Source organism: Anopheles coustani, chromosome 3, assembly GCF_943734705.1.
Source record: "Anopheles coustani chromosome 3, idAnoCousDA_361_x.2, whole genome shotgun sequence".
In the NCBI taxonomy this organism is placed as follows: Eukaryota; Metazoa; Arthropoda; class Insecta; order Diptera; family Culicidae; genus Anopheles; species Anopheles coustani.
Window position 1 is genome coordinate 86292342 of NC_071288.1, and position 23833 is coordinate 86316174.

Sequence of the window (23833 nt, forward strand, 5' to 3'; positions counted from 1 at the left end):
ATTTTGTTCATTGAGAAGCAGACGAACCGATGTGTCCATCCAGGAGAGGGTGCACATGTGTGCGTGCGTTTGTGTTAGTGCGCTTAAAGGAAAAAAGGAACGGTCGCGCTTTTTCAATCTTTGTTCCGCACGCGCCAGAAGAGCTGCGCTTTTCTCTTGGAGAAAAATCTCTGTCGTGTCGGATTCGACATTCGTGATATAGGGAATAGTTCCACCCGCCTTTTTTTTCACGGTGCCTGTTCGGGCGGTAGCAAAATCCCCGCCAGTGCTGTGATTAAAAGGCTGCAATTCGTCACCCCATTTTGTACGGCAAAGGATTAGATTGAACGCTTTTTTATTAATTAAGTGGAAAAAAGTGGAACATTTTATAAAAATAGTAGTGCGATAATTACAAAAAAAGCAAACTCGTCTCGTGAACCAAAAATTCAATTTATGATTAAGCTGTTGACTTATCTTTGACGACATTTTTCTTTCTCTTGCAGGAATTTCTTCAGCCAACAGGCGGAATATATTTTTCCTACCGTGCTTTTTCGTCCCCGAGCGTGTTCTCAAACACCCCCCTGAAGTGCGTGCGTGAAACGTGTGCCTAGCGATAGCCCCGCACACTTTCTTTATCGTCAAAGTGCCCACAGTGAGCTTTTTTTATTCGGGTAGCCTGCCGGCCTGTAGCTAGGGTCGAGAAAAAAGAAAGCAAGAGTGTGCATTGCATTTGCCGTGTGTGAAATCAGTCGCTTATTTTTTTCGAAGCAAATCAAAACTTACGAAACCAATAGAATGGCCACCGAAGTCGAAAACAAGCCCGTTGCGGCCGTCAGCGAGGAGGAGAAGAAGGTAGAGCAACCGGCGGCAGCGGCGGTCGCCAGCACCACCGAGGCCCCGGCCGCCACCGATAAGCCGGCAGCCGCGGGAGGAGATGCTGGCGCGGCCGGCGGTGACGCCGATAAGAAAGCGGAGGAAAAACCGACCGCGGGTGGAGAGAACGCGGCGGCCGGTGGTGAAGGCGGGGGTGACGGAGCGACCAGTTCCGAGGCGACCGCACCGGCTAAGAAGGAAAAGGAAGTGAAACCGACGGTGCACAAAGTGAACTTCGAGAAGGATGTGGTGTATCTGTACCAGTTCACCCGCACGCCGATGCTGCCCTCGATTTCGCCCTTCTGCCTGAAGGTGGAGACCTGGTTGCGCCTGGCCGGACTGAAGTACGAGGTAAGTCAACTGTGGAGGTTGCTGAAGGAGGAACGGGGCATGCACCCAGTTATCGTTAAACTTTTTGTTTCGATTTCGTTAGCTAGTTTTCTATTTTTTCTCGGCGGCCAAAGAGAACCAACGATTGGTAATCAGTGTAATTGGTAGTTATCAAATCTGGTGTATAAACGTGTGCGGTGGACGCATTCGACCTTTGTGACCGGGAGCGGCTCTTTAAACTTTTTCTCGTCTCGCTTGACCATAGTTAAGCGGAAGGAAGGAAAAAAGACCGGAGAAACCCGACTGGAATCGCATTTTTGACAGACTTGCTTTTGCTTGCGAGTCGGCGGGAGATTTATTGCTCGGATCCGACCCCACGTTTTGGTGGAGAAAATCTCTGCTCAAGCTCAAACATCCTCTATTCCGTGGCGTCCAATCCATTCGGTACGCCTCGTCCCGCCACGGTCTGCACCACACCGCAAGGTGGAAGAAGGCGCGAGACGGAGGCGGTTAGCAGGACGTAGATGGCACAGTTTCTGTGCAAGTGTGCATCACGCACGCCCGCCCGCAGCTGCTGCGTTAGTATTGGTTTGCAGCGCGCATTGCAACTCCGAAGATGAAACCCGCGCCACACCGGCAGCACCCGACCGCAGATCCTTTTTTTTTGCAACCACAGACCGGTTGTCGGCGAGGGTTGTGGTCAGTGATGTACCAAATCGGGTTGTCGGAAAAGAGTCCTTTTTCTCTTTTCAATTGATGTACTCAAATTGTATACCGTCCCATGAAGTAAAAGTAAAACGATACACTATTCAAAGGTCTAAAAAGCCCCAGGGGGCAAGATTGGATAGCCGCACTGGTGTAAATCCTAGCAGAGGAAGAAGAAGGTCTTAAAAGTAGAAATTGTAATGTAGGAAAATCGAACTGGAATCTAAAACCAGCAAGGAAACAATTAAGCTTGAGCGAAGTACGAGCGAGAAGTAAAAAATGAAACAAGCGAGCAAGGATTGTTTTGCCGGAACTCGCCTTATTTTCCCCTTTAAATTGAATTACTTCAAAGTTTAGTATTTTAGGATTCAGACTGGTAGAATTTCCCACCCCAAAGGTACAACACTGGATGTGGGCTCTCCTTCGGTTTCAGCCGGGAAGCTGTGGCATCGAAGAATATTGCCCCTGCGCGCGACTGCTGTGTGCTGGTGTGTGTGACCGGGTGCCAGGAACCGACCCGAGATGATTGGCTCCTTGTTCGACGCGAGAGCATACAACAGCAGGTTCCGGTAGGGATGTTTCGCCATCACCAGCGAATCATGGGCTGGTGTGATGGTGTTGGTACGATAGCCGCTCAAACATGATGAAACACGGCGGACGATGGCTTGCAGACCAGAGGGAGAAGAGAGCATCGCAACATGTCGCGGGGCACGCGGGTTTCGTTTCATGCTGCTACCGATCGCGTTCCGGGGTTCTCGCTCGGTTGTTCTCGTTGGATTGGGCGCGGCGTCCCGTTGAGGGATGCTGTGTCGAGTTTCTCGATGGTGGGTGGATGGGTTGTTGGTTGGAGGAAAATGTTGCTTCTCCTCCAGACTTCTCCATGTTCGATTGTGTGTTGCGTTGAGTTCAATCCCTGCGAACACCAGTGTATGTGTGTGTGTAGAAAGACCGGCCGCCAAAGCACCATCCGATCGTTCTTTGTGTCGTGTGCTTCCCGTCGATACTCTCCACCCTTTGGAGTCACCCCTTCACTCGCTCCCATCGTCACCACTATCGGTCATCTCCATGACCAAGTGGCTGACAAACGGTTCGGTCGGGTTTTGGGTGTGGAGCATACTTTCTGCGGGCTTTAACGGTCCAACCATCATCGCTGCATATCGATCTTCTCCTATATTCTGCCCGTTTCCGTGCTTTTTGTTGTTGGTAGTTTAACGATCCACCATCAACCGACACATCTGTGTGGGCCAGCGTTTAAATGGCTCGCCTTCCCTGACCTGCGGCACTGGAATTTTCGAGCAGATTGCGAGGCTTGGGCCCGGACTTTGATAAATCCACTTAGATATTTGAACATTTGCTTGGCGTCCTTTGCCTACCAAACAGATGTGCGAAAAAAGCAGCGGTTTGATCCGAAATGTTTCTGTAAGAAATGCCAATAATTCAACATTTGTAAAATGTTTCACCATTATAATCATTTTCATTTTCCGATCATAGTTTTGACCTCTTCAATAACTCTGCTCCTCGCATTTTTTGTTATAAAGTGTTTGGATATTTATCAACTTTTTAGCTGCTTCGCTACAATAAGCTTCGAGTATTTTTTTTATCTCTTCAATATCCCAACGAATCTCATTCAGTGTATTTGTATGTAGTTTCTCGTCTTCTTTTTCGTAATTGCTAAACTTTTTGTCGGAATATTTAAACTTTCAATGGATATATCTTTTTATCAAGCGTAAATTACTGTTAAAAATTAAAAAAAAAACTGTTAAAATCCTGCTGTTTAATTCGTGCTCGTTCAAATAGTGCTCATATGTTTAGTTTCTTTTATCTTCTCAAAACTTATGTATGATAACAACATTCGAACTTCGAATAATAGCATTTCTTCGTAAATTTTATAATCCATTTAATTTGAAATTTGAAAACAATACTTTTGAAATCCACGTATCAAACAGAAACGATTATCAAACTTATTTGGTATATCAATCATTAGAATTAATGAAAATGGGTAAACTCATGAAATGATAGTCCTATTATTCAACACATCAGTATAATTAAAATAAGTCCCAACAGTCTCAAGACAGAAATAAACGGTCTTAAGTTGATATGAAAGTGCATTCTGTAACAACGTTGTACTAATTTAGTATTTTACCATGCAACTAAATGTTTCTTTTTTTTATTAACCCTACACTTGCTCTTGCTTTACATATGATAGATGCGAAAAATGAGTTGCAACCAAACAAATTATTTCTAAAATAGTACATGTTCGGATATTACCTACAATATCACACGCAACCTATCCAATAATTTACAGCGGAAGGTATCACATTTTTTTTCTTCGACCCTCTTTAAAAACAATCGAGCTACAATCGTCTTCTAAAGTTTTCACTTTTCATACCACGTGCCGCGCGGCCCAACATGTGCAACATCATCGTACCACGCATTTGTTTTTCGATCATTTCCATCCTCTCTGTCTCACCGCCTCTGCACATCCGCGCCTTGCTCCGAAAACTCATCCTCCTTTGCCTGGGCCGGGGGAGAGATCAATCGTCGATCGGCACAAAGCAATTTCACCGGCCGTTACCTTTTGCATTCCGGTGGGATGTTGTTCCACGCCCGCGTTAATAATTCACCGCGATACGAACGTGATGCGCGCATCCGCCGTGCTCGTCCGGGTGTGTTTGCTCGTCGTATTATCAGAGCGTGAAAAAGGGAAAGCCTGCCGTCACAAAGGCCCGAGGAAAAGGCCGAAGATACGAGGCACACACAAAAAGAAACAACTGGGCGAGGAAAATGTAATCATGCGCCCAATATCGGTGCCCCCGGTGGCCGACGTCGAGACGATTTTCATCGTGCATCGTTTAGCTGCGGACTGTTCGATTTCGAGTGCGATGAGAGTTGGCCTAGAGAAGGAAGCATAAAAACGGGAAAAATGTGTGCGTTGTGTGTCTCGGGGCCAAAACGATTGTTTTTTTTTTCCTTCCTTCATCCGTTTTTCCCTTTTCGCACGCACCAGCGTGTGCGGTTTAGCTTTTTCCTCGCTAACGGTACCTTTCGGCGAGACGTCTCTCAACGGGTAGAGCAAGTGCGGAATGATGAGGAGGACGGTCTGGTCCTATTCTTCCCGCTGGCTTAGCCCGCCATTAAACGCGCCATAATGGTCGCGTCTTCTACCTTGTGACGTATTGAGATATATCGCCAGTCACCCCCCCAGAGCTACCCCCGGAGCAGGAGAAGGAAAACCGGTAGAATTTTGGTAACGACCTTGAGAAGGTAGCGCATGGGACAAGCGCGAGCGAAACGAAGGGCCTCGGTGGTGCAGGTCGGGGCAGACAGGTTCGGTCGGAGACGGTTTTTATTGTTCCACTTCTCGGCGGTTTCTTCTAGACGATGGCCGCGGCGACTCCGCCATCGTCCGTACCACATTTAAACCACATAGGTTCTGCTGGCGACGTTGCCTGCATCAGGGGTTCTTTAGTCGTTAGCGACTCGTCTTTATTTATTTGGTACCTTTGAACCTCCGAAATTCCGCGCGCACCTTCTTTACCCGTGTTTGTATGGGTTTTAAAGAAGGGCCTTTGCGACAGAGATAGCGAGAAGGAGATAGAGAGCAGGCTGTAGTAAGCTGGAAGACCTTCACAACAAACGACAACCCTCTTCCTTGGCTGCTAGTAATAAAGAGCACTGTTCACCAAACTTGATGGACGAGATTTTCTGCGAACCATATGACCGCAACAAACATCAGGTTCATAGTTGCTGGTGGTTTGCCTTTGCTCTAATTTCCGGGACAGGTTCATATGCCTTTCCTTATGTCTTGTGGTCGCAAAGGTAAGGGTTCTCGCCTTAAGTCCAGTGAAAACATTGGAAATAAATTTTCTTTGCCTATGATTACCGCTCATCAGACCTGTCGAAATACGTATAACTTGATGTGCAATTTTCAAACAAATTGCTTGTCTATAATTGAAGGCTTAATATGATCCTAAACCCATTTAAAAAGGTAATTGACACAGAGTTCATTTCATTTTGTTCTGAAATATAAGTGTAATCCCGTGTAATAATTATTTCCTTTTTTGAAGAACAAACGCAGGCCTCCAAAAACGGAATCTTTATAACAGTCAGTGGTTGTAAACCAATGCAAATAAATCAAATATGCATGACTGACTAGGTTTACGTTGCTTTGTTTGGAAGAGGCTTCAGTTGAGGCTTCCTTTCGAGTATCCAAATTGGTGGTTTATATTTATTATCGATTCAACAACCACTCGATAACAAACCGGGTCCATCGTCCTGAAAGCGCGGGGTGGTTGATGAAGGAAAAACAATGGATCGCATTTTATGGACAAGATAGAGGGATAAGGTGTTTGGTTTTTTTTGATACCAAGCATAAGGTGTTTTTCGCGCACATTTTGAATTGAGGTCAACGGGGAGAGGTTAGGCAAGTATTTAAATCATTTCAAAAAAGGAGTCGGCATCGGGCTTCTACGCTGATTTCTATTCCCTTCGAAGTTTCGTAAAACACAGACGCAGCTTGGAAAACGGTTGTAAGCGTTTTAAACATACTCCTCCCTATCGAATCTGTAATGGTAGATTCAAGGCAAGGTTATTTATTGTGTCTTACTTTCTGCGACACTACTCACTACCGCCTCATTTGGGTATTTTGACATTTAAAAAGAACTTTTAAAGCGCTTAAGTATTGAAAATCCTGTTTAATAGTTTCACACCCAGTTTCACACTTAGCTTTCGCTCTTTTTGAATTATTTTTTCGTTTAAGTCCATTTATTTAGACCCACGTATTTTACACCGTTGCACTGATGCAACCAAACTGCAGCCTTTCGGCACGTAGGATATAAATCTTTGTAAACGACTCCTTTGCAAGGTAAGGTGTCGGCAGGACGAGAATTATGCCCCAGGTGTGCTACCTTTTACGTGGGACGTGGGAAGCTTTGGTCGTTATTTCATGCCACGAGATTCGTTATTTATTGTATTATCATGAAGTGAAGTTTTCGCGAAACAATGTGACTGTTACCAGTAGATGGTCTCTAGAAGTAGGGGTTATAGGGATTAAAATACTTAAAAAAACGTTATCGTTCATGTTGGCATGATTTTCTTTAAATTATCATGAATTGAAAGTTCATAATCATGGAGCCTTCTGTTATTCAGCAACGCGCAGTCCCGATCAAATGTAAAGAAAAGAGCTTTTTTTAACACTCCTAATCCATCCACTATCTTTGCTTTGAAGTGTGTCCTGCTCTCTATTGGTTGTCGAATGAGCCATAAAAGAAAGTCATCGTAACCGTCTTATCTTAAATGTTTCTTTTTTGGTATGTGACCCTTTGTGCTTGAAGTGTGCGAGGCTATCGCGTCGTTGACCCCACCCGACAAGGGAAGAGGATAGGATGGGAAGGGTTGCGTCCGATAATGGAGTGAAAAAGGCACACTTTCCGAACGCAGAACCCAAAAGAGACACAAATCCAAGTCAGAGCTACAAGTGGAAAAGTCAAACGATTTAACAGTAGACATTTTCCAGCCCGCTCAACGCGGGCATGGGTGTATGTGCGTTCTGTGGTATCTTTATCGAATGTCTTCACTCCGAACGTCTTTTCGGGCCCTCATGTTTGTTGGAAAAGGGTGTGCCCCATGTAACCGTTCGATCCCTTCCCGCCGACATGTGGGAAAGCATTCTAAAAGCAAATCACATATCTTCCGGTTGAAACGAAGAAGAAAGGCTGACAAAATCGGTTCGAATGTGTGCTGTGTTTCCCAGCACATGTTTGTTTTGTTGACGGGAACCACTTTTTTACGGCTCTTTAGATAACGGCATATACAGCGTTTGCGTTCGATTGGTTTTTAATGGCTATATTTTAGATTACACAACTGATGAAATACGAGATAAAGTTAAATTATAGAAAGAACTCTTTGGAGATGGCCGAAAAACATGCGTATGAACTATAAATTTTATAATACGCTCAAACGTGTATCATAAATGAGAATAGTATGAGTTACTTTGAAGCTCTACATTAACATACAGATTTGAAAATTCTTCTTCGTGCATATTTTTCGAAACTCTCACTTGTCTTTTTTTTTGGCTGGTTCTTGCAGTTCTAAACTGATAATGTTCTGCGCTAAATTACATGTTTAGGGAAAAATTGCCTCGGCTTACGACATCACCTAACTCAACTCCCATATTCATTACTTCTGTGGAACAGTGGGTTAGTACACCGTGAACAGTGTGTGCATTTGTTTTGCATGCAGCTTTCCCGAGTGTTCCTAGAATTTAATCATCGCTCTGTGACTGACGATTGGTTATACATTTGTAACAGTTTTTTCGTTCCTAGTAGGTCAGAAAGGGCTGTGCTCGTAAAATTGAAATTTGTTTAGACTATCCTCTCTCATGACTGACTCATGTGGATGGTACGTTTTTATTCCTACTCCATCAAATATTTACCAAGTCCTTTGCCAATTGTCGCTTTTATTTATGCTCCTTGGAGACAGTTTGTCATAAACAAAAACTCTGTGGTGATGCATGAACCTATTTTAGATGATGATTCTTTACTCGCTTGATATTTTCTTTTGACTATACCATTTGTCAAAACAAAGCATCACTCTGTGTCTGTGGCTAATGGGGAAAATGGCTTGTTGTTGAGATTACTTTTAGACAAGCGAACATAATTATTTAAATTAGTCAATAAGCGTTGTGCCATCTCGAATGACGCATGCCGGAGGGAATCCTTCGAATGAATTTTGATTATTTAATTATATTGAAGGCTTTGTGGGACGATGAGAGCTAAAGTTCTTGATACTTGAGCTAGACATGTCATAGTTTATGTTTGAAATGAATCTTTTTTGATCTCTTTCGATGTTTGATGGAAAACTTTCATCAGAAGAGAAAGCTGGAATGGATACTTTTTGATATACTTCGTCGCACACAATTCAAATTATTTCGTGGATACTTCTAACAGTAGACACCTTTCTTCCGAGTCAACAGAAAGTAACTGTATGGGCAAATTTCTCTTTCATTTGCCTATCATAATAATCAACATCTTGTAAACCGATCGCTGATCGCTGATCAATTCTGCCGAGCCTATTAGTAGCCCCTTCAAATTTGCTAAGTGGGAAGTTTATCGCACCACTTCAAAATTGTTTATCATTCGGCTTTCTCCAGGTCATTTGGGAGGGTTCACATTTCCGCGGGTTCACACATGACGTCAGTGTCTCGAAGCCTAACATTGCACAAGGGTGCATAAATACTGGTGGTGTCTAGTTTTCATTCGAGGGGAGATTTAGCTTCCGTCCGATGGTCCAACCTTATGGCCGCAGACACCGTATGATGCGGGAAAGTGGCGTTATAACAATGGAGCTCACTCCAACATTGCCGCCACCATAATAAATAATCGATATATGGTAGACAAAAAGAAGACGAAAACCAAGCATAAACGGTAGAATGGCCAACCGTGAGATATAGAGAGTCCAATTCCGGGTCGGAAGAGGACGGACATAAAGTTGAAAGTCCCGGCGAAAAGATCGAGTGAAGGCCTTCCAGGCCGCTCGGGTTCGTTCCGTGATAGTCGATTAATTTAATTTTGTTTCCAATAAATCAATCAATGCGATGCTCCGGAATTGACCGCCCCTGCTTCGGTTGCCGATAGTGGCCGGGGGTTTCGGAGGCTGGTCCCGTATCAACCCGCAGGAGTTGATGGAAACCCGTATAAATTATATATGTATCATCGAAGCGATACGCGAAACGGCAACAGCCACGGCACATGGGGACGCCATATCTTCCACTGGGCTGACCTTTTTCCCTCTTCCCTGCCATCTTTTGCGTTTAATGATAGAGCTAACTTGTGGGCAAAGTCTCTGCAACCCGCCGACCGACTTTGGGGTTGGAAGTTCACCCAAGTCAATGTGAGAGGGTGAAAGGCGATGTAATAATGTAACGCTATACACACATCAAAGCGTACGATGCCCTGGTACCGTTATCGAGAATTAAAATTTTATCAAAAACGATTTATATCAATATTTGTGTAAAGTTTGCCCCATTACTGATCCCTTGGTTATATCGTCCAACCTTGGATTGGTACTGTTCAGCGTAGCGTTGCTTAGGCAGCTGTGTTCAGAAACGTTTTATGAAACTGAATTCAAGACGCGAGACCAATGAAGGATTACTTTGGATTTTGACTGGAAGGTCCCACCAGACGTCAAGGTCTGGATGATTTTTGACGTGGACATGTTTTCGGAACAATTATTCAATTGATTCAATTCCCGGTTCTTGGGCTATTACTCCTTCCTTTACGAGTCGGAAATGTATGGTTTTGGGTACAAAGAATGTTTTCTGCTTGGCTGCATCTTATTCTGTATTTGGGTGCGGCTGTACGCAATGGTTGGACGTAAATTTAATACTTTTGTGTTTTGTTTTCTCAAAATTCTCATCACAAATCAGCTTCAATTAATTCTTAATGATACAATAAAGTAGTCAAAACTAATTGATGGGTAAAACGATGGAAAAGTGACATTTTTATGATTTAAAACAAAAAGTTGTAATAATTGTGGAAGAAAGAAAAGGAAAGCGCTGGAAGCGGAAGTGCATCAGTTTTATCTTCGTGTTCGTACGTAAACCAAACAATTTTCTATTGTTTCCGAGTGGCTGAGAAAATGCAATGCAGTCCTACTTGTTTGTGCAGGAGGGGCGGAGGGGAGAGTTGCACAGCTTGTGGGTTATTATGTTGCACTGAAGAAAGAGTGCATCGCATTCGCTCACTCTCGAACCGTTTCGAACAGCGCCATTAGGTGGTGAAAGTCGGCAAAGTGAAGGCATATTGTGATCCATCGCTCTCTGCCTTGCTTCTTCTGCGCGGCGTACGAATCAATTTTCCACAGCATCTGACAACGGTGGCTTTGGCTCTGCGGCTTCACCCGCGTTATTATGTATATTTATTTATTTGCGCTTGCGTCGTTTCGGAGTCATAATTATATTGTGTTTTTTTTTTTGCTTTTGCTGTTCGTTGCTCCATAGATTGAAGTTTTCCTTTTGCTGTAAATTCACTTTCTTCTTAATTTAGAGGCACAGAGAAAAAAAAAAACAGCACGGTGGAAGTGGTTTGGAGCGGTGATTGCTTCCTACTTCCCCGTGATGGAAGGTCAATACCCTCTTTTGGGTGAATTTCCTTTTGTTGCACATAAGGTTGTCAATTCTTTGATGGGCTAGACCGCTTTCTAGTGGTGTTTCTTATTTAAATTTCTGTCCAATTCTTTTTCTACGAAATAGATGGCTGCAATCCAAATAATACGCCGAAATCTTGGCAACATGTCAGTGTCTCCCTGACCATACTTTCATTCCTCTGTTTATACCATATGGTTGCATTCGTCGGTGGATGAGATGTGTAAAATAACAGAAACAGCTCGGCTTCCCTCAAGTGGTGCCCAAGAAGACGAGAGTGACCCCGCGTCTAAAGCTCGAGTACACGAAGCGTAACATGGAACGGTAGCAGCATTATACCACGCTCCCTTCTCCAGCATAATACCCGCTTCCTTCACCGCGGTCCTTCACTTGTTCCGATTCACGATATCTCGTCGCGTTGGGTCATCTTCGCAGAGATCCGTCCAATGTGCTGCGCTAATCCATGAATTGCAAATCGTTCGTCGCGTTACGCGGTCCTTCGGCGAAGGCGCAACAGACAGCGTTCGCCCGCATTCGAGCGTTCATCCTCCCGAAAAATAAGAAAGTGAAATTAAATTGAAGCATCGTCATCGCCGCACCGTGCAGAAGAGGCTGTTTTCTGTTTTGGCGTTGTTATAATCTTGCAAGAGGATAAAATGGATGGCACAATTGTGATAATATTGTTGGGCCAGCTTGTTTACTTCTTCGGTGCGCGGTCAAGTTTTGAACCATGAGGGAGAAAAAAGGCAACCAGATTGGATGTGAAGACGAGTCTTGGCCATTTTCTTGTCCATCTGTTTTCCAAAAGTCGACGACTATTCGCCAGCGCGACTCTGCTGTACATGTCATAACTGTTGATGGACGATACCCGCCAAAAGCCGTAGGGCAGCGTCGAAGCGAAGCGACAGCGAGGGATCTTTAACAAATAGGCCTTAACCAATGCGTTGTGCCTGCGAGAGTGAGCAGTAGGAAGACTACGATTTCGCGAGTCGCCTCAAAATATGGCCATCAATCACCCTGTCCGACCGTCGCGCTATTGCTTTCCCGCCGGAGATCCCGTTGTAATACTCTTGTTCGCACAACGCGTGGAATGCGTCAGGCGAAATTATGTTCGGAAACATCGCATGCGGGCACGCCTTCGGCTGGCTGTGGTGCTACTATTTGCGTGCTACGCTCCGGGAGTGTCTTTTCGATATGATGCCCCCCCTCCCGCCTTCACGATGCAATCCTCCTGCTGTTGCTGCTCCCAGTGACAAGCTTTATGTTGCGGATTGTCGTCGTGGTTGACAGATTGAAGAGAAAGCATTTATCAAACATCAACAACTGAAGGGAGGGGTGATACAGAAGAGGGCGAGCGATGGTTGGTGATTTGTATAATGAATGTCGGAGCATCTAAACATCTGTTTTAAAAATTGTGTCATGTACTCCCCCATAATTTGTTTTTTTTTTCGATTTGTATAAATATTTATACGGAAGCTTTTCTGGTTCAAGACGTCCTTAGGATTTTGTCCAATCTGCTTTTCAACGTGATTAATTCATCTATGTTTTTTTCCAGATTCGTTCGAATCATAAATCTTAATAACTATAAACTGAGCCTCGTTGAGTTTTAATAAATTTCTAAATTTAGATTTTTAATTTAAAAGTTTCAATCAACACTTTACAGATACTTCATTCCGGAGTTGTCTAGAAACGTGAAAAATTCATATATTCAGGCTATAGGTTTTCAACAAAATGTAAATTCACAGTTTTGTGAACCTGTTCTCTGAGCGACATAACAAGACGAATAAACCGCGCCCTTTGTTGAAACCACTTATTCTACATTGTATGCCGTACTTGCAGAAAAAAAGGGCTCCGCAATTAAATAACAATCAGTAGCTTCAATAATAGTTACTCCACGGAGAAGTCAAAATGGACGCTATCCCTCTGGGCATCCAGATTTGCGTACTACTCTACTGGTTACCGATTGTTATGGTTTGCCTTGGGACTTGCGACTTGGGTCTGCAAAGTCTTGGAGGTCGTTCCTGTGATTGCAAATCATTCCGGAACGGAACCGGGGTGGGCAGTTAATGTTCTGTGCGCTCCATAATGACTCAGCTTTCCTGTTCGAAAGCAACGAGCAGGTCGTCACAATTGAACTTGGCATAAACTGGGGGAAAAAATCTACATGCCACCAAATCCGAAGCGAATTTGAAAAACAAGTTGCAATTACGGTTCCAGATTATGATGGTAATCAGTGGCGATAATTATTGGAATTACAACCTCTCTTGTGTGCTTGTGTGACGTCTTCCGTTGCCCTCTTCACTTCAATTTTCAGTTTCTTGCATTATTTTGTGTAAGTTACATGAACTTGTGACGTGAAATTTACTAATTAATTTAAATTTTGCAAATTATTAGATCTGTTAAAAATTTCTGGGAAAATCTGCATCCCCATAATAAGGTTTGTCATGATGCTACGTCACTAGTTCCAATCTTTCATTCCATCGGATGAGCAGACAAGGTTGTGTAGGAAGCGCCAGCGGAAAATATTGTGAGATATTTCACTCACCACGGCGCCAACGGATGCAACAGAAATCGTAAGAAATACGTTTTCGGTAGTCTGACACACATTTTTGAACGTCGTTCCAGTTCTTGGTTTTGTTCGCGAGAGGAAGAGCGGATGGAAATCACACTTGTTTATTAACAGCATCAAAAATGTTTTCGGACTATTTATTTACTTGAACCAAAGTGGGATGGAGAGATGGAAGTTTTTCCACAGCTCGCCCGCAATTCTCAGTGGGAAGTGGCGGAAATAGAGATTTTTTTTCGAAAAACGCTTAAAAACCAAACAAAGAATCGCGACTGATTTATGGTAGCCGGCCGGCTCGTCGCGGTTGGGGGTTTCGGTTATGTTTCCGGTGCCACCGACAGTCGCGTTTATCTTTTCCCCCCATTTTCCCACCCCCAGAAAGAAAAGGCAACGTGAATGGGCTGGGGAAAATACATACATCACCATTTTCAAGCATTAGGCCGTTGGAAAAGAGCATAATTCGATATTTGAAAGATAATGTATCCGGTTGTTGGTGCAGCAGAAAGCGTTCCTCTCTCTATCGCCCTTCCACTTGTCCTGCGCCATCCAATCCATTTATTCGGTTAATTGACTGTTTCACGGTTTAAACACCGCAAAATTGCCATTACGGGTGGCAATTTTCGCCGCGCGATGTTTTCCTTTCGCTTTTCCCGTTTTGACAACATATTTGCCACGCGGTTTTATCTTCGCCAACAATTCTCCAATCATCCGGATGTGTGCGTTCAATGGTCTTGGGAACCGGTTACAGGGGAGAAGTGTTTCTCAATCGCGTGTTTCGTTACGTCGTGTCAGGTGAAATTAGAAGATGGAATTGCAGAACTGAGTGACGGCATGACTCTGACTTCAGTTTCACGCTTTTTTTTTCTATTTTTATTCAGCATCCCGTTGTGACACCAGCTCTCAAAGTGTACGTTTATTTCGCGGATTATTATTTCGATCGAACCCTGCCAATGTCAATAGTTACGTTCGTACCCAAAACATGGCGATTGTGATATGCATCGGAAGAAAAACTTTCATTTCGATGGCAATCAATCCTTTGCCATGGCAGCAAAAAATATTTTGGCGATCGGCGATAGTTATGTTCACGGGTAGCATCAGCCTTCAATTCAATGGAATTTGAGATCATTCGAGAAGAAAAAATGCTCTTATGCAGGGACGCACGATGGCCGGCAATGTTGTTCCTTATTTTTTTTCCATTTCTATTTGGTCAATTAAAGGGGTTCACTACGGGCAAAATAGAAAGTGACGGCATTCATCTCCGCTTTGTGGAGAGCTCTGCCGCACGCCTGACTTTGCTATGTTTATTATTTTTAAGCTGCCTTGTGACAGATAACATCAGCAGTTGACTGTCTCAATTCTGGCATTTCCTGAATGGTAAAACTGAATCTGTTAATGAATGCGCTCCGAGTTTGGTGGAAGTGCGATGAAAGTTGCGTCATTTTTCTGTGTCCTCCGGCAGCGGATGGACACAATAAACACTTCTTATCGCCATTTCTCGTGCGCGCGGTGGTCCCGTTGTTGCAGCTAGCTATGCAAAGAGATTATGGAGTACCGGATTACAAACGGATTCTGGTGGGTCTGAGAGTGTCGGAGGTGCCAGCGTGTGGTCCGACATTCAACCATTCCTCAGTTTTCTAGAAACTCCAAAAAATAAAACACGCTTGCGATTGGACGGCTCGTCGCTATCGCTTCTAATAATGCTGTCCACACATCGCACGCCTGCGTTCGTCCGATCATCACAACATTAATTTATAACCCAGTTGCATCATTTGAATATATGCGGCATGGGGGCCCCTCCGGGAACCGTTAGAACCTCGTTCGGTATTCTTATTGTTTTACTTTCGCCCAGCGAGCGTTAGTTAGGCAGCTTGTTAGCACAAAAGGCCGAGGATTAGATCATCGTTGGCTCGTCAGGCTGGCTTTGAGAGACGTACGAAACGGAGCAGGTTCTCCAGGGGATAAGCTGCCAGTAGTAGCCTGCCCCTATCAGTCGGCCAGTCCGCGAGCCTTTCGCGTTCGCGATCGACAACGAGGGAAGCTTAGGTGGTCCTGCTGTGCAGTTGCAGAAGTGAATGTCTGTATGTTTATGTGTTCGGCGTGCCCAACCATCATCCACTCGTACGGGAAGTGTCCACTGGGATCGCTTAGACAAGGAGATTAAAATTAGCCTCTGACTCATCACTGCCGCGTTCTGTTGCAGCACTTTTGTTATGTTTTCACGCTTCCCAGAAAGATCAACTGGTTGTGCGGAATGATTGTGCAACTTTTATTCATTTGTCAAAATGTTTTTTTTTTCCTGACAAATTGACTTCTTTCATTTATTGAGTTTCTCTGGCTCGTTTAATTTGGTATAGACGACAAATAAAATCTTTTAAGAGCTTAGGTCAATAGGAGCCTTGCAAGTCACAACGCAAGGGGGAGTTTTGATTGAAAGAGAAAAAATTGATCCAATTGAATTTCTATGGATATTTCAAGAATAGCATGGATAACAAAATAACACCAGCATTAGTAGTTTAGGATGACAGATTAGTTCTGTTTAAATTTTGAAATTTGAGCCTCTTTAACACTAGAACTACCGGACCAGTTATTTTGACTGGTACGGTACTTTTTCAATCACATTTATTTCTTTAAACATTTCTACCAAATGTTAATGCATGACTTTCACACATCCAATGGAATTTTAATTTTTATGTATTTCAAAATAACATTTTCTATCCACACTAATTAATTCATGAACAATAGTCTTGTTGCTATGTGTCTGAGCAAGTAAGCATGTGTTTTAAGTAACGAATTCCAAAACGGTTGCAACTATTTACTTAAGACACATTCCGTTCTTTCGCAATCGATTTAAATGGATGCCTTTGCGGGCTGGAGAACGCGAACGATTCTTTCGGGTTATGGTCGCCATACCCCCTTCCTATCTGCACACCTCGCGAGCACACGCGCTAAAGTCATCCATCGCACGACGCCTCCGGTTATGAATGTAAATAATCGTCGTCCGCAAGCTTTAGTGATTGTAGCAATATAAATAAATGTACGTTTGCATTCCTATCTTGACCTCCGCAGTGCTCTCCGGCAATTGTGGATGGATGTAGTTGGTACAGACCGAGGAGGTTAGCTGCCCGCCAGGGTAGAGAGAGGGTAGATTGGAGCGATTGAGGTGCATGAGCAGTCGTTGACCATGGTGCTGATGGCGGTGGTATGGCTGGAGTAGTAGCCGGTGCATCTCGAGCAGTCGACCGTACCCCGAGAGCCGTGGTGGAAGTTCCAAGCCCACTTGGTTTGAAATTCGGATCGAAGATAAGCATTCGCCTTCGTCCGAGAGATAGCCCATTGACCTGGCTCGTTCTCTTGTGCCACGATTGTGTGCCTGTTGGTGGAGGAATGTGATCCTATTTTGTGAGCACCACTGGGCGAAGATGGGACCAAAAATGAAAGGTTATCATTGGTCCGGCACCGCTTCATGCTGGTGGGTTCCAGCCGCCCGGCTCCTCGTTTCTACCCCCCCGCGGCTTTTGCTTATTTCAATATTAAACCCCTACCGCCAGTTTCTCCAGCGGCGGGCGCCGGTCATTTGAAGAAATTAGTCTCGAACTAATTGGCTCTCCCCTACACTCTCTAGTAGCTCTGGTGCTGCATATTCGCCAGTGCTGGCGGTGTTTCGATGAAGACGTGACACACACCGTTGGATGGCTAAGACGTCCCGGGGACTAGAGACGCAACGATCGTGGAGGGTCATCCCGTTGTCTGCAATATTTGGCCGTCGTGGTGTGGCTAAGGTTGACTGGAGTAATTTGTACTTTTTTTTTTACTGCCGGTAGTTTTCGACGCTTCATAACGCTAATCGTGGCGCACCGCATCGTGCTCTGTCAGACCTCACTCAGAGTGTGCGCCCGTCACAAGGGGGCGGAATTAATGGAAGTCAGCCAGGGAGGGAACGGGTTAGGAAGCTAGAGCTCTGAGTCTGTTGGGTCCGGTTCGGGCGGGGTGAGATTTTTGATTAATTAGTCACAGCAATTTTTCCATGCTCATGCTCTCTTCGGCGTCCGGTGGTCATCGTGGAGAAGGTTAACGGAGCAGTAATTAAGCATGTTTGCGTGGATCTCCAGGAGGAGCCGATCGGAGATGCTGATAGTGTGTTGTGTGCTGCGGTTCATGGTCTGCGCCATTTGTGGTCGGTTATTAGGAATGTGTTTTTTCTTTCTTTCGACAATTTAGACTTGACGCACTCATCACTCGATTTGAGAAGAGAGGAAGAAAAAGATTGACGATAGCGTTTGATGAGAATTTGCGTTTTTATACCAAAAGTAGCACCGGTATGCGAATTCTGCGTTCCAGGACTAGAGTTATACTTACAAAAAAAGGAACTTCCTTGAATTCCCTACCCCAGAATCGTTTGGGAGCGTGAAACACCCTTCCAGAACGTCATTAATTCGTTAAAACTCATCGTGGCCAACTCACCATGTTATTCCGGGGATTGCCCATGGACTTGCCTAGTGTAATTTCATCTGGACATATTTTCTTTTCGCCCTCAGACATGTCTCTTGTGGCTCCGCAATTATGATGCGATCATAAACTACTTCTAAGTATATATGCACGAACCGAAATACGCCACGGGCAATAGTTATATTTAGAAAGACCGCAAGTCGTTGATCTGTCCTATGAGGCGAGAAGTCGGCACGCACGAATCGTGACTCCTGGAAATAGTACACGCAATAGTTCCCGAGATGAAGGTCATTCACCCTTGGAGCAATTGGATTGCCGGACTCTCTTCCTCATGTTTGCCATATTTGTAGCAATACAAAGGTTTTTACGATACCAGCAGAAGATGGTGACGTGTGCCGGGCAGATGTGAAAATTGGTTAATTTTATCGCTGAGTATGCTGTGTGGATGAAATAGTTGGAACAGGTTCGATCGTGTTTCATCTCTCATCGCATGCATCAATGTTATCCGCTGGATGATGGCGACACAGACGTATCTTCCGCTCGTCGTCGTCGTACGCTAAACGTTCTTTCCCAAGCGGGATGTTGCTCCTTGTTGGGCAACGGGGATATAGCACCCTGTATCGCTGAAGTGGATCATAATGAGCCATGGCCCCGTAGGCATTTCTTATCTTGATGTACGACCACTTCAGAACTGATTTACTGTATGCGCGTCTCTAACTAGTGCCGTTCCGATACAGCTGAAGAAGTGTAGATTTTCTCAACTCTCGCCTTGAAACACCCCAGCCTTCCCTGTGATGGACGGAGGTTGTGTGGAAGTTGGAACTGCTGCCAACAACAAACTGGCGACCGATAGGACCTTGGGAACTGAGGCGCGCACAGTTCAAGTGCTCACGCAGATCAAGTGGTTCCCTTCCGACCAAGCACAGGGTTCCTGGGGTTGAATTGGAGTATTCCCTTTCCGGGAGTTAACATAGGAGCAAATGTGAGGCAGAGGGAGCTCTAGGACCAGGCGAGAAGTCTTCGTAATCGTCCATAGTTCACGTTGCAAGGGTATCGCCATCACAACTATACGGTGTGGTGTTCGCATGGCCATATCAATCATTTACGTTTCACATCAGCATCATAACCCCTTTCTCCCGCATACGGCTCTTAAAATGAGCTGAAGGTTGCCGACCATCATTTCCTCGGTAGTCGGCTTTCCCTCTTCGCTGCTCCCTTCATTTCAACTGCAACTCCGGGAGCGTTGTTGAAGTGTGCAGGCACACGCATCCCGCACCGCTTTTTCATGACGGTTTTAACCCGATGGCGTAAGTACCGGTCGATCTTCGGGGCATTATGCGCGTGCTGTAAGTAATATGTGCTATTTGGAAAATAATTTTAAAAATAACCTTTCTTTGGTTGCTATGGACGGGAATCCCAACGGGTGAAATGAAGATAACAACAACAACAAAAAAAACCCTAGAGCTCAAGGTTAAAAAACCTACGCGCACACATGTAACGTATCTTTACCACCTTTTTAAACATCGCTCTTCATTCTTCCCTTCCCCCAAGGGGCGGAGGAGAATAATCTGATCTTCTCTTGGGCCGAAGGCTACCACTTCGTCGCTATATTGCGGTTTCGTGCTCCCGGGAAAACTCATCCCCGTTCTCTTCGATAGAAAATTGTTTATAGCACAGGTGTCTTAGTGGGGCTTGAAATGAAATTGTTGCAAATAAATTATGAGTAATAGTACTTCGCACAATAACGTTGACTCAGTGTTGCATCTATGTATAACAATTTTGTTCTTTTCTTTCTTTTTTAGGTAAGTGGTTTACGACATCCCAACATCATGGCGGTTTGGTTGACATATTACGCATATGCTTGTTTATTAACAGTCGATAAGTAAGTGAACTCATGAGACCTTTTGCAAATTATGACTAATGTTTTTATACCCGATAGAACATATTTGTAGAATTAAATACAAACCGCTGTACATTTGGAAATATTCATGAATCGGCTCAATGGAGACAGCAGCAGCAGCAGGAACTGACAAACTACTTTAAATCCCAACAGGCATAAATATTTGCTCTCGATATTTGTGTTTGTTTTTCTACCCTGGGCAAACAAATTGGTATTTATGTTTGATAAAACGTTTGTTAATAGTATACGTTGGCTGTCGACTTCGTAAAGAGTCAAACCGGCTGCAAAACCGGCTGTTCATCTCGCTATGGATAACGCAGCGGAGCTAAGCAAGAATAAGGATTTTTTTTGTCTTCATTCCAAACATGTCTCGCGGAGGAGAGTGTGCCAAAGTACGAAAACCATATGGGTTAGAATCCGGCAGTTCGGTGTAACCATCATTAAAGCATTGGTCTCACTTCGCCCAGGGTTTGTTTGTAATCACTCTCTGTCGCTCATTCATGTTGATTGGCTGTTGGGATAGATTCACGAACTTATTCTACTATCAAAAACCTGAGGCACTAAACTCACTTACGGTTGTATAAAGAAGAGTATTCTTCAATTTAGAATTTCCCTCCAAATCATCTTTAAAAATTGAACTGGAATGAAATAACTTAAGGAGAATATCTCCATGTTCAGCTCCAAATGATATAAGCCGGCTTTGGAAAGTCGAACAGCTCGTACCCGGTCCTATTGACTTAGTAACGCCAAGCGCAAGAAAAGAGAAACATTTATGTTGCGTGCGCTCCGGATTGTTGTATTTCGTTCACTTTTTAACCTACTCTAATCGGACATGCTGCGTTACCTGTGTTTGCTAGGTACGCTCCCTCGCCGGCGTCTTAGCGTTCGAACCGGTGCGGTGCGGTGTACCATCACTTCGCCGACCCTCGTGGCTGGTGAGTCCAGAAAAGGATATCTGTGGCGCGGCCAGTGGCCAGTGGAAGTGCGTTAGCGAAGTGTGTATTTTTAGAAAATCGATACCAATCAAAATTGCGCGAAACCTACGCAATGTTCGAATTCACTCGAACATGGTTATTGGCCGGTGGTTGTTGGTGGGTCCGTTGCATCTTTATGGAATGTAACTAAGAAGCTAAGAAGCAAGGCGGCACGTTCGCGCGCCTTGGTGTGGGCATGTTCAAACAAAACGTTCGCGGCATCACCATTCCCGGGCGTTCGTCTCTCGTTCGTTCGAGACTAGCCTTAGTTAGTGTAGGGTGCGGTACGAAGGAATATCAGGTGTTGGTATCGTAATGATTCGCGCACCGGCTGGAAGGTAAACTGTGATAAACAGTGAAATTCGGTTGCGGTCTCATAATTTCACGTATCGAACGGGGCGCTTGTTGGTTGCACCCCCGATGCGATCCAACACGATCGAATCGGATGCCCGCGCGCCCTGCGACTTTCCTACGAGTTGCGTGCGGGGTAAGTTTCTAAAATTTTCCACCGATGTTGCGCGCACACACGTTCGTTGGGCGACGGACCGGCGACGGCGTGCTGAGCTGGTGCGCTTGGAATGCCATGCTGGAATGGGGTAGCTGAAATGTAAAGCCGGCCCCAGCAGTTGTTTGAAAGATTGGCCACGTGCTCGCTCGCATTACCGAGTCTGGAGTCGGTGGAACGGAAATTCGGCCAAATACCGTACGGTTGCTTTTACGCGGCTGCGTGGACTTCAATTGGGGATCTCCAAATCCAGGAGTCGTGTAAGTGCTGACGTCCCATCGTCGAGCTATACAAGAAGAGAAGGAGCTCATCCCGCATAGTGGCACAATAGTACGCCTTCCACGCTACGCCTGGTGAATGCTTGAGAGGTTCGTCCGAGAATGTAATTATCCATAATTATCGCACCAAAATCGGTATCCGCTTCCAGTGCTGGTACACAACACACGCCAGCGGAGCCGACGTACCGCGTACGCATACTATTCTCAAATGGGACAGTTGGGTGTGGATCAGCTGGCCAGCCGTGTCCCAAAAGTTGGCTACGCAAGTGGAATACATAATGGGGATATCGGTATGTGAAGCGAAACATGCTTATTACGCCACAGTATTTTGAGTATTACTTCGACAGGCAGACTTCGTAGTCGTGTGGCAAGAGGAAATTCACCCTTGTTTTTGGGAATAATTAAAGGTTTAATAAATGATTGTGTTTGACTAACAGCAAGTAACATTAACTTGCTAGCAATCACCTCTTGGTGGAATTTGTTTAGATATTTATCCTATTTTACCGTACATTTACATTATCCAGAATATTTAGTTGTCGCATTCAGCCGAGATATTCATTCACATGATTCATTTACAGCATGTTTTAGTTAATGAAATAAGCTAATATTTTTAAAATGATTTCCTGTCATTCCATATCAAAATGATGTCTTCTAAAATGTTCTTATGTAATATTGTAAAATGTGTGTCTCATACTTTTATTTCATTGTCTAATTTATTAAGCCTCTATCATTTCTATCTAGTATGGAAAGGTGAGTGTTTATAGCAAACGTTCGGTTTCGCTAATTTTTTAACAGTTAGGCGAATTTTTCCTACCATATCTGTAAAGGGAACCTTTTTCCAAGAGTACGAAGTATTTCGATAGCGATATTCTTTTGTTCACAAGAAAAAGTATTTCCACTAATAGGAAAAACACAAAAACAAAAAGTAACGTTTTCCACCAGTTTGATATCACTATGCACTAAAAGTAGTGCATTGAGTAAAAGAAACAAGGGTTGGTGTATCGTCTCTCCTCTTTGTTGATTGGTGTATTGTGTGCACAAAAAAGGCATATCGGTTGGGATTCAGAAGAGAAAAAATTATTCCAGTCCGATAAGGATGTACAACCGGGTAGGACAGCGATAAACGCACAAATATCAAGGAAATTGAATTTTCCTTGCCCGTCATGGCGCCATGATTCCACCCTGCGTTCTACACACCTAGCATACCATTCGCTTCACTTGCCACCAAATTGAGTCTCGATGGTTTAATATAAACGTGCCAGGGGGGGAGGCAGAAGGATGTATCAATCCACTGCCGTTCGGAAATTGCCTTTCGTGATCGAATCGGGCAAAATCTGTGGTGGTGTGTGGATACGCCGAGCCGAGGACTTTCGGGTGATCGATCGAGTGTCCTGATTGGATTTTTCCTTCAGCTCGGGCTTCCCGCAGCGACGCCGGGCTATGTTTTCGTTGTGCGAGTCTATAACCGCATTTGGGGTGTTGCTGTTGGGTAGTCTCACTATCAATATCGCTGCGCCGCCACATCCGAGGGATGTTATCGGATATTACCAGATTAGCGTATGTAGATTGTTTTTATCTGGTGACCGTAGGATGTCCCGTTTTGTGGGCTTACATTTTTTTCCGCTCCGGAAAGGTGGAAAATGTGTCGGACCGTCCAGATCGACCTTTTTCTACGGATGTTCATCATTGCTCGCCCATGGTACGGCAAGATTAATGCCTTATTATTACACAAGACGAGCGAGAGTGAGAGTATGGTTCGAGAAAGGAAGAATCTCGGTAGCTATTCCCCAAGAACATACAGCCTTGATTTCTCACTGCGAAGGTGAGGCTGTGCCGATTGTTTGAATAGTGGCGTGCATCGTCTTGTAAATATTTACGAGTGCTTTGTTTAACAAACCATCGTCGTACCGTCGGACACGTTTCATGAGCGCGCGTCTTAGATGCGACGAGATGATGTTCTCTCGCATTTCTTGGTCATCACCGCTCCCCGTCGTCAGCATTAGTTTGATGAATGGGGTTCGACCATCGGCTTGTCGTACTGCTGGACCGAAGGCCAATAAATGTAAACTCTGTAAGAGCAGGCGATGTGAGGTCTCCTCCCCGGGAGGGAGGAGGTAATAGAGGAGGGCACAGCG

General features: G+C 44.6%; 1 protein-coding gene across 2 annotated transcripts in view; it reads left to right on the forward strand.

Annotated features, from left to right (window-relative positions):
- Positions 1-709: 709 nt before the first annotated feature.
- Positions 710-23833, forward strand: part of LOC131259190 (failed axon connections) — a 51418-nt gene continuing 28294 nt past the window's right edge. For both annotated transcript variants that reach the window (XM_058260628.1, XM_058260629.1), the window contains exon 1: positions 710-1203. In XM_058260628.1, the coding sequence (XP_058116611.1) occupies positions 775-1203 (429 nt within the window). In that variant the 5' untranslated portion in view covers positions 710-774. The remainder of the gene's footprint in view (positions 1204-23833) is intronic.